At 44.4% G+C, this 16,274-nt stretch overlaps 1 protein-coding gene across 2 annotated transcripts in view; it reads right to left on the reverse strand.

The window, feature by feature from the left end:
- Positions 1–13,118: 13,118 nt before the first annotated feature.
- Positions 13,119–16,274, reverse strand: part of Myo7a (myosin VIIA) — a 53,808-nt gene continuing 50,652 nt past the window's right edge. For both annotated transcript variants that reach the window (XM_055623521.1, XM_055623522.1), the window contains exons 44-47: positions 16,024–16,140; positions 15,188–15,271; positions 14,230–14,349; positions 13,119–13,757 (exon numbers count right to left, since the gene is read on the reverse strand). In XM_055623521.1, coding sequence (XP_055479496.1) covers positions 13,668–13,757; positions 14,230–14,349; positions 15,188–15,271; positions 16,024–16,140 — 411 coding nt within the window. In that variant the 3' untranslated portion in view covers positions 13,119–13,667. The remainder of the gene's footprint in view (positions 13,758–14,229; positions 14,350–15,187; positions 15,272–16,023; positions 16,141–16,274) is intronic.

The raw sequence follows: 16,274 nt of genomic DNA on the forward strand, positions 1-16,274 counted from the left end.
TGATCGGATCCGGTTAAAAGCCAGCTGGAACCACTCCTTTCTTTGTTTCTTTGTTCCCAGCCCCTCCGCACTGTTCCTCACTCTGCTCCAGCCACACTGGGCTCACTTTCCCTCCAGCATCTGCAATGCTCCTTCCCCAGTGTGTCCTCACTTGCTGTCCACAGACTGGACTCACCTGCCTTGGGTTTCCACAGGGGTTCACTCCCTCAGCTCCTTTAAGATGTTAACTTGGCTCAGATAACATCTGAGAAGGTCTGTTCGGTTGGTCCTATTTAAATTATGCTTAGTTTTAATGTCCTCCTGATCAGTCTTTTATTTTTTTCATTAGTATTTATCTCACCCTCCCGTTTTGTTACTGGACTTTTGAGTTTTTTAACTTTCATGACTGTGTGTGCGTGATGAGGGCAGAGGGCACCATGTCCACATGGCGGCACTAATCCAAGGGCATGGAACAAAACCGTCATGAGGTCCCACTCCACACTCATGTGCTTTAGGGAGTCCAGAAAATGGCGAGGATTGGCAGAGATGCTGAGAAACCAGAACCCTGTGCTTTGGCTGGGAATGTGGAAAGCAGAGCTTCCTAAGATTCTAAAACTCAAATGACTGTATGACACGTCAATTTCAATCCTGGCAATAGACCCAAAAAAGAAAAAGCAGGGATGTGAAAAGACATTCGTTTGCATTAATATGCACTGTATGCTCACAGTACCATTAATGATGATGTTGACAAGCCTTCAGGCTTACATGTGCCCATGGATGGATAACCAGATAAACATGATGTGGCATACAAGTTCAATACTAGTTATCTTCAAAGAGGAAGCAACTGCCAGCACAATATGGATGAACTTGCAGATACTGTGCCAAGTGAAAACAGGCCAATCGCAGAAGGGGTGATCCCACGTTATTTAATCCATTCAAACACCTTCCTGAGGAACAACTGGCTTATAGTAGACTGTAGATATCTGTGACATAGTAATGAGCCTATAATTCCAACACTGAAGAGCTGAGGCGGGAGAGTTGCAAGTTTGAGGCTAAGCAGGCCTACATAGCAAGACCCTATCTCAAAAAACAAACAAGCCATATCTATAACCCCAGATCATGAAAAGAAAAGGCTCGAGGGCCATTGTTTAAGGTCATCTTCAGCTACCTGATGCATTCAGCACCAGCCTGAGCTACACTGAGACCCTGTCTCTCCCAAAAAGAACAACGGTTTCTACATATTTCTTTGTAATAGCTTCCTCTTACCTTCCTATCATACATCATGCCCAGGTACTAGTCTGCTTGTATTCTCCAGAATATAACATTATAGCTTGCATTCTCCAGAAACATATGTAAATAGAACCAATAATATATAGTAGTTTCATCTAGCTCCTTTAAATTCAGTGTAATCATTTCAGAATTTCTGTGCTGTCTGTGTCAATTCTTTTTGTTTCTTACACTGTGCTGTAGTTTGGCTGTAGTATGTTCCGTAGAAGTACCATATTGATTCTTATTCTGGCAGGATTAGGACTCAGGGAAACTTTTTAAGAAAGAGGAGTCTAGTGGCAGATGGTTTAATCATTGGGGTTATTCTTTTTTCTAAACGCAGCACCAGTAGTGGGGATTTTATTATAGTAGCAGAAATCAAACTGTAGTTATCTAGTCACACATTAACAGACATTTAAGCTGTTTCCAACTTGAGGCTATAAACAAAATTACCACGAATGTTTGTATAAAATGTATATCATTGCCAGACTCCTGCACATCTGAAAAAGGTCAGAGAGCTTGCAGTAACCAGCCCTTTCCACCATGTGAGTCTTGGAGGTTTCTTAACCTGTCAAGTTTGGTGGTGAGCAGCTTTAATCACTCTGCCTTCCTGTTGGCCTATCAACTTCTATTGTTATTATTATTATTGTGTATACACATATAATAAGAAATGTATTTTTGAAGGCATTCTGGTGTTTTATCTGGAATTGTGTCAAAATACGTACACCAACTTAGAGAAGCCTGGTATCTTAATAATATTTATTTCTACAGTACATGAATAAAGTAGTTATACCATGTTATGTAGAAGGGAGTTTTCTGTAACCCGTATTTTTCACCCATGTCCTTGGTTCCAGAAATAATGACTCTGAGACTTAAATATATTTACAAAAGCCTAGGTCAAAAATATAGGTAAGTATGTTTTCTGACTTGCTTATAACTAATATCCCGTTTATTTTATTATAAGCTCTGCCACATGGCCAGTTACCTCTGCTCAGGTTTCATGCATTTGGCCTCCTTAGTATTCCTGACAAATCTCTAGCTGCCTTCACCCTGTCCCAGCATTCATCCTCTCTACTGGAACTCCTCTATCCTATTTCCTGCCTCAGTTATAGGCCAATTAGCTGTTTGTTGACAGGTGAAGAATCCATACAGTACACAAGAAATTATACCTTCAATGTTATTTGTTGCTGATTATTAATACTTATTATTGACTTATCTTTTAGTTAAACAGTGGTTATTCCTAAACCAGCTGTATACCCAAATCACCACACAGAGACTAGGATTTATTTAATTAGCCTGGAGCACAATGCTGGGCCACAGTTACTCCATCCTAAATGTCCAAGTCCACATAGCTTCCTCCCATTCAGATTTTCCACATTATCCTTGCTTTTAGTCATATCTTAGGTCTGGTTCATCTCTCCTGGTATTTCCAGGTCCTCTCCTCTCAGACATATCTTCTCTGACTCCTCCCACTCACTTCTTTCTCCTTTCCTACAGACCAGATTGTCCCACCCTATCCTCTCCATTGCTCAGCACAGGCTGGTTGTTTTATTAGCAATACAGAGAACAAATGGTGGCATGTTTACACAAACTTGAGACAGGTGATGCTTAGAATAAACATCACAATGCAATGTCTGAATTAAAACCAGATAGTGGGGTAGAGAAATAAGCATTTGAATGAATGAAGGGTAAGCTGTATACATTCCACAAGAACATCATACGAACAGTTATCTGTGGGGAATTGAAAAAATACCAAAATCCATGGGTGTTCCTGTCTCATACAGAATATCTTAGTATTGGCAAATAGCCCTCATACACTCGATATTCTTTAAATCATCTCTGCATTACTCGTAATGCCAAACACAGTGTGGGTAGGATGTAATAGGATAAATAGTTGAGCTGGGCACGATGGTGCACGCCTGTAATCCCAGCACTCAGGGATGCAGAGGCAGGCAGATGTCTGTGAGTTTGAGGACAGCCTGATCTACAGAGTGAGTCCAGGATAGCCAAGGCTACACAGAGAAACCCTGTCTCGAAAAACAAAGCAAACGTTGTTGTGCTGTGTTGTTGATGCCCAAGGGGAAAAAGAGTCTGTGCGTGCTCAGTTCAGGCACAGTGTTTTTAACGCAGTTGTCTGGCATATCTAGTTAATATAGTTTCTCTAGTTGAAACTTCAGTTGTGGAACATAAAGATATTGAAGGCTGAAAATATATCTCTTCATTTACTTAGACTTTCTGAAATTCTTTTGAGCAAGGCTTTGTGATTTGTACATCCTTCATAACTATCAGGTTTATCTCTAAACATTATGTTTTATGCTACTAAAGATGGCATTTTTAAATTGTAATTTACAATTGATTATTGAGTATCTAGAATGCAGTTGGTTTTCGTATCTTGATCTCATATTATGAAGTTCACTTATTCTAGTGAGTTTATTGTAGGTTCTAGTTTCCTACATATGTGGTCATACCTTCTTTAAAATTTCACTTCTTCCTATCTGGATGCCTTTGATTTTTTTCTAGCCAATTTTTATTACATTGGCTAGAATTACAAGTAATTTGTGAGTGCTGAGAGTGAATGTCCATGCCAATAGAAAAACATCTGGCATGATAGTACCTGAGTTTTCCCATAAATGCCCCTTCTGAGGGTGAAACGAAGTTCCTTTCTATGAGTAATGTGTTGAAAAAGCATTTAGGAATGTGCTTTGGCCTTTCCAGCACTTCTTCTGCAGCTACTGATTGACTGTGCGTGTTTCTTTTAACGCATTAATTTCCAGGGTTGACATGACCTGGCGTTCTTGGAACACACTGTACTTGATGTGTATGGGCTTCTGTTTGATAAGATTTTCTCTAGCGTTTTGTGTCTGTTTCCATGAGCAATACTGTTTTGTAATTTGTTTGTTTTCATATCTTAGCAGTGTTAGCTACTTAGGATGAAAATGAACTCTGCTCTTCTGTGAAGCCATCTGTAGCTGCTATTTTCTTCACAGTAAAGTAATGGGCTTATTTATTCAGTATCTTGTATCTTTCAAGGAAAATTTAAATATCTACTCCAAAACCTCAGATTTATAAGCATAGCATGTTTTAGTCTCTTTTATATCTGTATGCTCTGAGTTCTTCTAGTGTTTCATTTAGTTTGATTTTTGAGACAGGACCTCACTATGGAGCCCAGCATGGGCCCAAACTCACAATCCTTCTGCCTCAGGCTTCTGAGTATTAGGATTACAATAATTTGCCACTGTTCTCACTTCTTATTCTCTTTTTATATCAGACCTATCCTCATTTCCCCCGGCTTATTCCCAATATTGGCATATTATGCCATTTTGTTTCTCATCAGCCTAGTAAGAGTTTAATCAATTTTGTTTGTCCTTTCAAAGACTCGGTTTTGGGTTTTGATTTTCCTCTTATTATTATCTTCTTTCTCCTGCTTGAGGTTTGTCTGGCTTCCCCTTTCTCTAACTTAAGGTGGTGGCTGGAGTAGCTGATTTAAGACTTCTTTCCCTAGGGTCTTGTTAAACACTGTTTCCATGATCCCATGATCCCATGATGTTGTTGCTGTAGTTTGACTCTAAGCCCCCTCCAAAATTCCCATGCTGGAACCTACCACCCAATGTGGTTGTATTCAGAATTATTTGGGGGAAAGATTCAACATGAACATTCCACCCTCATGGGAAGGTTTGATGCTGGATGGAGTGTCCTCATACTCTTTTGACCTTCTGCTCCACCCCCATGAATACACAGGTTTACTTCATTTGGATGACATAGCAGAAAGTACCGTCTTTGGAGAAGGGGTCTCTCACCAGAAGCCACAGGTCCCAGCCACTTCTGGCGGTTTAGTCCCTAAAGCTAAGAAAGGTAAGCTCCTACTGTTTATAAACTCTCTGGCCTGGATTATTCTTTCATAGTTCTGGAAAGAGACAGCAACCATTGAGGATTCATTTTCATTCATTTCAACATCTTCTCTAATTTACTTTCCTTAAAGAAACACATTTAAAAATACATTACATTTTAACTTATTTACTATGTGTCTGTTGGGTATGAGTGTGCACGCCCCACAGCACGTGTGTGGCAGCTGGAAGACAACCCACGGAGGCTGGTTCTCTTCTTCCATCATGTGTGTCCTGAGCGTTGAACTGAGGCCAACAGACTTGGCTGGTGTGATCAGGTGGCTCATACAAGTTCTTAGCCACTCTTCAGACACCTAAAGTATTTAGTCCTGCAGTATCCTGTAGCCTTTTCAGGCCTCCACCTACTTTGGGGAGCTACAAGGTTATATTGCTGTACCTCCCAGAGGAAGAGCCCAGACTACACATGTTTCCTTCCTACCCACTCAAGTTCTTGTTGCACAGTACCACATTGAGACCTTGCCCCTCCAGGCCCATGAAACATCCAAGAAGCTGTGCAGACTCAGCCCTGCAGCCATGGGAAGCATTTGGGCAGCTCATAGAAGCCCGCAGCAAACAGCCACATGGCACTTCCTGCTGCCCTGAAAGCAACAGATGACCCAGGCCCGAAAGGCTCTGTCCTGCAGAGGCCCCACAAGGTAACCAAGGAGACCTTCATGAGTGGCGTGAACAACATTCTGGCCCCTCACAGTTTTTGAGGAGCTGCTGAACACCCTGTTCTCAACTTAGCCTACTGCTGCCTGAGCAGGTTAGCATGGGAGAGCCTTAAGGTCAGCTTGTGCAGCCTTAGAGTGTGCTATCTTGCCTAACGGAGCTGCACCCAAGCTAGCACTAAAATCCTAAAATGTCTACATCCCAGGCTGAGATGTCCCATGTCTTTGCTAATGTGGATTATAGTCAAGGAAGTGACACAGGCACTGTGCCAAAGAATCCACAATGGACTAGTCAACGAAGCCCATTTTCTACAGAACCCACAATTATAGGGCAGGGCATGGCAGCACACAGCTGTAATCCCAGCCTTGAGGAGGCAGAGCAGGATGATTGCAACACATTTGGGAATAGTCTGGTCTATACAGCAAATCCTATGTCAACCAGTGCTACATAATGAAACTGTGTCTGTGTCTTAAAAAAAAAAAGCCACTACCTAATGTTGATAGAGGCAGCTATTGAGCCATCATAGTTTTTATAGGAATATACGAAGGATGATAAGAACAAGCACTACAATTCCTTGAGAAGAACAGAGTAACACTTTGTCAACATACACCAGTGGAAAGGAAATAAACAGATTTCCTGAAAAAAATTCAGAAAAGCAAGCTTAAAGAATCTTAAGCTTACTTTGGTGAGATAAGAAAATTCAAGAAGACAGTTTATAAAATGAATGAAAAAGTCATCAGGGAAATATATCATAAAATAGAGCCAGTAAGAAATATTGGATCTAAAGAACTCAAGAAATGAAATTTAAAACATGGTAGAGAGCTTCAACATAATTGATCAGGTAGAAGAAAGAATTTCTGAACTTAAGTCTTAAAATATTTTTAAAATGGAGACCACTTTATGGATTTACGAGACAGCATTATATAAGCAAACATGCATTATAGGTGTTTCAGAAAAGGAGATAAGGGAACGCATAGAAAAGCCTTTTCAACTGGACTGGAGAGATGACCCAGCATTTAAGAGCACTTGCTACTCTTGCAGAAGATCTTCATGGTCCTCTATAACCCCAGTTCCAGGGAATTCAGTGTCTTCTGGCCTCTGCTGGCACCGAGCATGCACACAGCGTGCATACATACATTCAGGTAGTCATATGCATAAAATAAAAGCTAAAATACTTTTAATAAAAGAAATGAAAAATCTCCTTAGTAAATTAATTGCTGGAAACTTTCCAAACAATGGGAAAATTATCCATAAGGCCTAAGAAATTCAAAGGGCACCTTAATAAATTTGACAAAAATCATCCTCTCTGATTTGTATTATAGTCAAGCTGCCGAAGGAACAAGAGAATGTGAACGTACTCCGTGCTGGAGTAACAAATTGCAAAAGCAAACATTAGTTGTAAAAGAGGACAGACTTGAACATAACAACACCCCATGTTCATCTACGAGCAAATGGAGCATCCAGACACAAAATCAATAGACATTAGAATTAAACTCTGTAATAGACCAAACAGACCCAGGAGTTGCAAACCATCATATCCAACAGCTACTGAATATACCTTCTTCTCATCTACACACACAGAGCATTTTCCAGGACAGCTCTTAAAAGTTAAGCCAAAACAAGTGTCTACAAAATTTAAAAATTGAAATCATAGCATATATCTTTCTTAGCCTCAATGGAATAAGAGCAGTAATTAACAAGAGGGCTTTTAGATATTATATGAATACAAAATCATAGAAACTAAATAACATGCTAAACATGCTATGGTATCAATGAGTTATTGAAAAAAACAAAAGAGAAAAAAATTTAAAATCAAAACAAAAATAAAAACAAAATCAACCCATGAATACAGCAAAATCAGTACTGAGGGAAATTTAAAGAAAGCAATGGCCATGGGGGTGGGGGGCAGGAAGCAGTCAAGCATGGTAGCACACACCTGTAATCCCAGCACTCAGGGAGGCAGAGTCTAGTAGACTGCTGTGAGTTCAGGGCCAGCCTGATCTTCAAAGTGATTCCAGGACAGCCAAGGCTACACAGAGAAACCCTGTCTTGGAAACAAACAAACAAAAAAAGAGTACAAAAAAAACCTACTAGCTGAAACTCAAGACATTAGAAAAATATCAAAGCAAACTTAAAGTTATTAGAAGACAAGAAATAACAAAGATCAGAGCAGAATTGAGACTAAAATATACAAATAATTGGTGAGCTCAAATTAGCTTCCTGAAAAGATAAAAGACCAAATTTTAAATTCAGCAATGAAAATTGAGGCATCATCACTTAGCAGAATGAAAGGGATCACAAGGGAAAAAATGAACAATTATATGCTAGAAATTGGAAAACCTAGAAGAAACAGTTAGACTTCTCGACTTAGTCACCCACTAAGACTGAGCCGTGAGGACATGGGGAACCTAAACGCACAGTGAGCAATGAGGCTGGATTGGAAATGTAAGTTTTTTGCATTAATTCTCTAGTCGCTGTGACCAAACACCTGAGAAAACAAAAACCTTTCCTGGAGGAAGGGTTTACTTCAGCTTACGGTTCAAGGAGATACAGTCCGTGTTTCAGGGAAGGTGTGGTGGCTGGAGTTTTGGAGGCAGCTAGTCTAGCTAGCTAGAGAATGCACACTGCATTCTCAGTCAGGAAGCAGTGATGAATTCTAGCGTTCATCTAGCTTTCCCCTGGATTTTCAGGCTGGCCCCCCAACCCATGGCATGGTACCACCCACATGTAGGGTAGGTCTTTGTAACTCGGTTAACCTAATTTAGAAAGCCCTTGACAAACGCACCCAGAGGCGTGTTTCCAAGGTGATTCTAAATCCAGTCGACAGTAGAGATTGAGTCACATCTCAAGAAGAGTCTGCAGCTGAATGGCTTCACTCCTGAGTTCCACCAACCTTCTGAAGAACGTATGCAACTTCTTCCCAAACTATTTCAAAGAGATGAAGGGAGGAGGCCCTTCCAAACTCATTCTAAGAGGCCAGCATTGCTCTGCATCCAAAGCTAGACATGGCTACGACAACAGCAAGCCGACGCACAGATAGCCCTAATTAACACGAATTCAGATTGGGGTGACCAGCCACTCTATGATTGCATTGAAGGCCCACTCCACAGAAGGGAATAAACATCTGAAACTATATACTCGGTCAAAAGCCTATGGCTGAGGAATTAATGAGTTCAGAGGAAGCACATCCTACCATTATTTCCCTGGTTGGGTACTTTGTCAAGAGTCCTTTTAAATATTTACATTTAAACCCCTAGACTAGTGCCACCCTCAGCCTGGGCCAGGGAAGTTCCTTTGCATAGAGAGGAACAGTTAATGAAGAAACACAAAACTGGTCAAAGTGCTGAAGAGACTTGATAAGTGATTATCTTAAACAAGACATTTATCTTCACCCCTCAAGACTCAGAAACATCAGGGAAGAAGGATGGGAAGAATGTAAGAACCAGAGGCTGAGGAAGAGGGTTGTGAAATGCTGTCTCTTGGACCACAGTAGCTATGATTACCTTGTACAAGACCTACACACAATCGAGCTGGTCGGTAAACATTCCAACGCGTGTAGAGCAGGACTTAGGCGTCTCCACCCATGTCTGAGGAACTATTGATAATTGATGGCCCCTGGGGAGGGGGCGTGACTGCAAAGAGGGTGGCCATGGTCTAGCGAATGACCCCACCCTCTTGCACATGCAGGCAAGACCAATTGGACTCAATAGGTTATTAAAAAAAAAAAAAAAAAACACTAGAAGAGGACATTAAGTTGAAAAGTTTTGGGAAGGGTCTGGGGGGAGTCATAGAGGGAAATTGGGTTGGATGTGATTAAGATACTTTGTATACATGAATGAATTTGTCAAAAAAATAAATAAAATATATGCAAAAGAGAACTATATCTGAGTACTAGATATGGTAGTTTCCATGACCTGATCATTGCATACTACATACAGGTTGTATACAGTGACATTTCATACATACATATATATATATATATATATACATATATATATATATGTATATATATATATATATACTGTTTTGAAAATAAAAAACTGAACTTTTTTGTTCCAAATATTAGAGAAATTTTCAAATGTCTTTGAGGAAATTCTTAGTGGAGGCTGAGATTGGAGCTCATTTTTTTTTTTTTGCTTTGTTTTGTTTTGTTTTACTTGCTATGCCCACATTCTATTCCTGAGCTATACCCACATCTCCAACTTCTCCAGAAATATGCTATTGTTTTCTAATTTAATTTTCTCTTTCCAGAGAATATAGTTTTATTTATTTTATAATCATTTATAGAGAATGATTATTAGTCCCTTTATATTTACTGTGACTATTTTTATGCCCAGAATATAGCCTATCTTGATAGATTTTTTCCATGTGTATATGAAAATAATGCATTCTCTAATAGGATAAACCATACTATGAACATAAATTAAGTCAATAATAAGATAACCTTCGTTATTTTGGGTGATAGTATTATTCTGAAATCTATTTGGTATGATATTAATAGAAACCCTGACTTTTCTTTAGTGTCAGTGTGACCTATCTTTTAGAAGCATTTACCTCTATGTTTTTAATATCTAAAATGAGTGTCTTGCAGGAAGCATACAGTTGGGATAAGCTTCCCTCCTTGAGTTGATACATTCTTCTTTAGTTGGGTCTCACAATTCCTCACTATATTGTTAACTCTTAAATAACTTTAAGAAGTTTTTTTCTTTCTACTTTACCCACTTATAAAGTTGATTTTCTACCTGAAAGTAGATCTAAATTCCCTAGCTCCCCACTACATGTTCTTCAATCAACAAAGTAGTAGGATATATTAAGCCTCTAGTATGGGACATTTTTCTGAATCGTGGGAACATGATATGAAACAAGTCAAAGCTTCTCCCATTCTGGTGGGGGAAAGTGTTCATTTTTTGAGGGGTAGGTTGAAACAGGACCTCAGTCTGTAGCCCAGACTGGCCTCACTTGTCATCCTCCTGCCTTCGCCTCCTAAGTGCTGGGAGTTTAAGAGTGTGACGTCACAGCTGATCACTTGAAGCCAGTGTCACTCCCTGCCTTCCAACACTTCTGTGGATCACACAACCACCTTTCTGTGTTTGGATGAACTGAAGGGTTATCTGCAAAGTTTGCACAAAATTGTGCAGGGATTAGAAGGTTAGCATAAGTCAGCGGTGGCCTGAAACAGTTCTAACATACGAGTGATGGCTATGAGTTCACCAGATAGCAAACAAAAATCTGGAGAGTGACAGTTGATAAATCTGTGTTTATCTTTTCTCTCCCCCCACAGGAGTTCAGGAACCATCAAGAAAGCCATAGGCAAACTCTAGCCACCTTCCAGCTGTCCTGGATCAAAATGCAAACAAACCTGAGATATTCAAACTCTCTCCATCGCACAGCAGTCCTCAAAGAGGAGCTTCTCAAACCACAAGATTTCCTCCAGCAAGAGCATTTTTCCATTAGGACGTGCCAGGAGGAATATCAAACCATCAGTATCTCCCTAAGGGAGAGGTTAGTGTCATGCCACCAGTGACCCCCACGGAAATACTCTGTCTCAAGGGCCCCCAAGAGGATGCTGCTCTCTCAGGGCTTCCAAAAGGCATACTGAACCACCAAAGTTTCCTAAAAGGGATGTGAAATCACTAATGATCCCCCAAAAGGACCATCTCTTCCAAGGGGAATAGCAACTAACCAGTGTCCCTGTAGGGATCATCAAACCTCCACGTTCCAAGCTAGGGGATCACTAGGCACAGTCCTCACTGAACAACACTGTGAGCCCTTTAGAGCTAAGTTCTCCTCCCAGGAATCTGTCTACATGGTATATGCCTCCTCTATCCTGTCCTCCTTCTCCCCACTGGAGAAAGTTTAACCTCACCTTGCCCTCTTCTTCTCTTCCTCTCTGAGCCCAAGTCTGGTGATGGTAGGGGGTGGTCAAGAAGGCTCACACACAGGCCACTGAGGCTTTCAGGAGCAGCACTCTGGCCAGCCACTGTAAGGAACGCACCTCAGGAGCCAGGCCAGGCAAACAGTGGTACGCGGTCATGGCCCTGGAGCTGGTTACTCTCTGGGTTTGCAGAGCTGTCCCCTCCTATGCTTCTGTTGTACTTCCTGCCGAAGAAATGACTGGTCACCTCAGCTTGTAATAAAGGCAACCGCTCGGGAAGCCAGTGTGTTGTTTGCCCCCTCCATGGTCACCAGGCTGATGAAGACTCTGGGACGGTGTGGTGGGGACAGTTTCCTGGGTCAGGGAAGGAGCGGTGGCGTGGGCCTGAGCCAGGGCAAGGCTTTCATCCCACCCTCGTCTTCTGATCTGTCTGCAGTGGGTTGCCTCCTAATGCCTGAGGTTCACAATGTCATGGTCCCGTCCGTGTTCACTAACAAGTAGCCTTCGGGCTTATCAGGAAAATAGAGCTCAGAGCACTCACTTGAGACCCGCTCTGTCTGGGAGCCCAATGTCAGCAAGAGTGAGCTGAGCTCTATGATTTTTTCATCCATTCACACTCCCCCAGACCTTACCCTTCCCCTCAGCATGACATAATGAACTGTAACCGCAGCTTCTCCCCGGCCCTGGTTGACTGGGAAGCCATGTGGATGTTATAGGGCCGGGCGTCTCCCTCCTTCTCAAAAGCACAGCATCCGCTCCAAAAACGAGGCTGCTTGGCTTGGTGTCTCCGCTTGTAACAGCAGCTGCCCTCTCCCACAGACAGAGCCCCCTGGGGTGGTTAGGCAGACAGATGTGGTGGGCCCGGGTGCTTAATGTGACGTCTCAGGGAGGTCCTGATGGAGACCCAAACATTACCAGATCAACGGGATTCTCACCATCACATCGGTGGCTGCTCTGTCCCAGCTGAAGCCCCAGCCCCAGATCTACCCAGTCACCACTGGCTGTGAGCAGTTCACCTGAGGAGGTGCCATTATTCTTGAATGTGTCTTGATAAACCAAGGAGACGCTTCTGGCATGATGTGAGGGCCATTCTGTCCCCACACTGGCCCTAGTTCAGAGCCAGGAAGTGATCCCTCCCCTAGACTCTACCCCTTACACACACACACACACACACACACACACACACACACACACACACGGCCTTCCCCTCTCTGACCAGTGGCCATAATTTCCCCCAACATCATCCTGTCTCAACTGGTCTTTTAAGACTCAACTTAGCTTAAGCATGCCTAACCCCAAATGTAAAGCAGCTTGGTCAGAAGGTGGAAGAAGAAGCCTCGCGGGCCGCTCCCCAACAGGTCTGAGTCCTGACTCCACATTGTCTCCTCCAGCAAAGACCACCACGAGACCAGGGGATGAGACACATGATTTATGCCCTCGTGTGGTCAGGGAGACCAGCAGGGACCTGGAACTGTCATATACAGAAGTGATCCAGGGAGAATCAGGAGGCTTTGTCTAGATTCAGGAGGTCATCTAGGGGGCCTTCCTGAAGCAGATGATACTAAGCAGAGTATCAGAGAGTATCAGATACTGAAGAGGATCCAGAGAGCGGTAGTGCTTATGGCAGGGGCCAGTGCTGAGGACCCAGAGTCCAGTCCCATGGGCTTCCGCCAGTTCAATGCACATATGGTTTGGTTGTTCCGGGTACTGAGAGAGCTAAGTTGTCTTTGAGTCCTCTGTCCCGTCAGTATACAGAAGGTCAAAAGAGGTTGATTGATGGAGCTGGTCTGAATCAGGAGAGGTATCCAAGAAATACAAGCTCTTACAGCAGAAAGGCCAAAACGAAGCAGGGTGACAGCTAACCCAGACGCCATAGGTGGGTGCAGGAAAGTCATGACCTCGTGGCAGAGAGGTCGGAGCCCCAGCAGAGATGGTCAGCCCAGCCTCCCTGCCTAGATGGCCAGGGCCTGAGCTAGCATCGCCTCTACCGTTCACCTGCCACTCCTGGAGTTCCTCTGTTTGCTCATGGCTGTGAGCATCTGGCTGATGTAGGAAGTCAGAAGATCGTCCATTTTGTATCCCTGAAACCAGGGGTGAAAAAGTAAGCTGGGCTCATAGGGGAGCACACCAGCCCCTCACACACAGAGGTGGCTCCCAGAACACTCTGCAGGGCTCACAGTGCAGAAACAAAGCAAGTTCTGTCCCCACCTACACACTTGGGGGGCTGGGTTCATCTTGCCATCATGAGCCCCGGGCTTGTGGTCCCTGTAATCCTGGATGCCTCCCTCAGGGGTGACTGCAAACACTACCAGGTAAACAGCACCTTAAAAGCTTGGGCTCATGGAGGAGGTCTCATTGCTAACGGCTCTTCTGTTAGGCTGGGCTGAAGGCCCACATCCACAGGCTCAATGGCCAAATACTAAAACAGCAGCTGAAGGACGGATCTGTTCCTACACCCCAGCTGAGCAACTTTTCCCGGACCTAAACTAGGCTTCAAACAGACCCACGCAGGAGAGCCAGAGACCTATGCCGGGCACTAGGGGGCACTCTCACCAGTGAGGTCTCACAGAGCAGCTTGCTCCCACGGACCAGGTTCCCGATGGTGATGTGGAAGTAGGTGTTGCCGCTACTCCAGTTGGAGATCTTGGTGAAGGGGTGAGTTGTCAGGATGTCCTGGGAGAGCAGGTAGACACACACATGCTTGGCATGACCTCCAGCTTCAGTAACCCCAACTCCGGCCCGCAGCTATTCCCCCCAAAGAGGTCCTGGGCCCTCACACGAGGAAAGGAACGTGAGAGCGAGGCAGCACTGTGTGCAGCTGCCAGCGAGCTTCCTCTCCATGCCTTGCGTGGACACCCAAGGAAGCCCTGGAGGCTGTTGGGGACTTAGGGGATAATATGGAAACTCAAGTGCCTGAGAGCACTGTCAACTGTCAGTCTCAATGAGATAGCCTGGGTGAGTTTAAAGAGAAAAGTGGGTCAGGGAAGAGCCTGGAAGGACACAGTATCCTTGGATTGTGTAGAGCAGAAGCCCAAAAATGGCTGAGAAAGAATGATAAAGACAGAGAGCCCATGTGGCCATGCTGCCGTGCAGCAAGGGGAAGAGGACAGCCATGAGTGATCTTCACCAACCATTCAGGAGCACAGCTGGGGGCGTAGCGGGACTGGTCTTTTTGGCGCGTGAGCATAGCTACCCCTGCATAGGCTCCCGTCATTTGCCATCCTGACCAGAGAGGCAGAGAACATTCTGGAAAGGGGTGGCAGTCTGTGGCCTCCAGCGCCTTTGAAAAGCCGAAGCCTAAAAAGACTCTGTGGCACTTAGCAGCAAGAACTTGGTGGCATGTTTTAGGCTGCAGTGTGGGTGGGACAGATGAATAAGCCAATGCAGCATGCACAGGCGGCCTTCCAAGATGGGCACCCAGGGGCTCAGGAGTGGGGCCATAGTTGAAAGGGCTTCTGGCTGGGACCTCCGCTAGTCCCAACCCCAACCTGCTCACTCCTGCCCTGCTCACCTTGGTTCTGGGATCAATGAGGCTGACCCCATACTTGTTGATGGCAATTAAGAGAATCTCAGGGAAGTTTGGTTCTGTAGTTTGCTAGCAAAGAAAACAGAGGCACCATCAGATGGCAGTCCAGAGCGAGGCAGGAGTTTGGAGACAGACATGAAGCCAGCCTAGGCAGGACAAAATCAACCTGGCTTGCTGCCCATGTGCCAGAGGTACCAGCCAGCCCACCCTGCCATGGCCTCCTGGCTTCTCCCTCTGCCCACCCAGCAGAGGTTCCATCCTTTCCCGCTTGCTTCCCCAGAAGTTTTTACTATGTCCTTTCTTTTAATCTGAAGGTTTCCCAATAGCCAGAACAGCTACATGGTACTCTCGTCCCGGTCCCAAACCTCCAGGTCTCACTGTCCCTTGAGGAGCCCCTGCCCCTCACCTGCTTGCCACCCTGCCTTTCACCACACTCAGCCACACTTAACCTTTTTCATTTCCTGCCCAGGCCAGAGCGCTCAGGCCTGTGGACCTTTGTCCACAAAGGACCCTTGACGGAGGACTTCCTGAAAACCCCTTATCACCTGCTCCAGGAAGCCACCCTAGATTACCCCCTCACCCAGGGGACAGCCTTCTGGTTCTGCTACCTCAAGAGGGCCTACTATTACCAAGCCACCCTCCATTAGTCTGGCCTGTTTACGTGACTGCCTCCCTTGGTGGGTAAAGTTGAGGATGCTTCCCTCCTTTCTGTGCCAGCAGGTGTTCAAAGCAATTGCTGCCACCTTCCTTCCAGGCTCTCTGCTATCTCACCCCGAACCCTTTGCCCCTACCGACCCCCTGAAGGTCTCCCAGAGACATACCTTCACCTCAAAGAAGGCCGAGCCAAAGGTGGGCCACTTGAAGATAAGCTTAAGGAAGGCCAGCTTGGCCTCCTCCTTGGACTTCCCTGCATGCTTGTTGAAGTAGGCGACGATGGACTGTGGGGGAAGTGAATTAAGGTGGGCTCTACACAGCTCTACCTCTGGCCGTGCACACTGTCAGAGCCAGGCAGAGCATAGACAGCATTGCCAACTACCACGGTCCCCCCTTACCCCAGCCAACTGATTTCTGA

The sequence above is a fragment of the Psammomys obesus genome, unplaced genomic scaffold (assembly GCF_907164565.1).
Source record: "Psammomys obesus unplaced genomic scaffold, mPsaObe1.curated_primary_1811, whole genome shotgun sequence".
Lineage (NCBI taxonomy): Eukaryota > Metazoa > Chordata > Mammalia > Rodentia > Muridae > Psammomys > Psammomys obesus.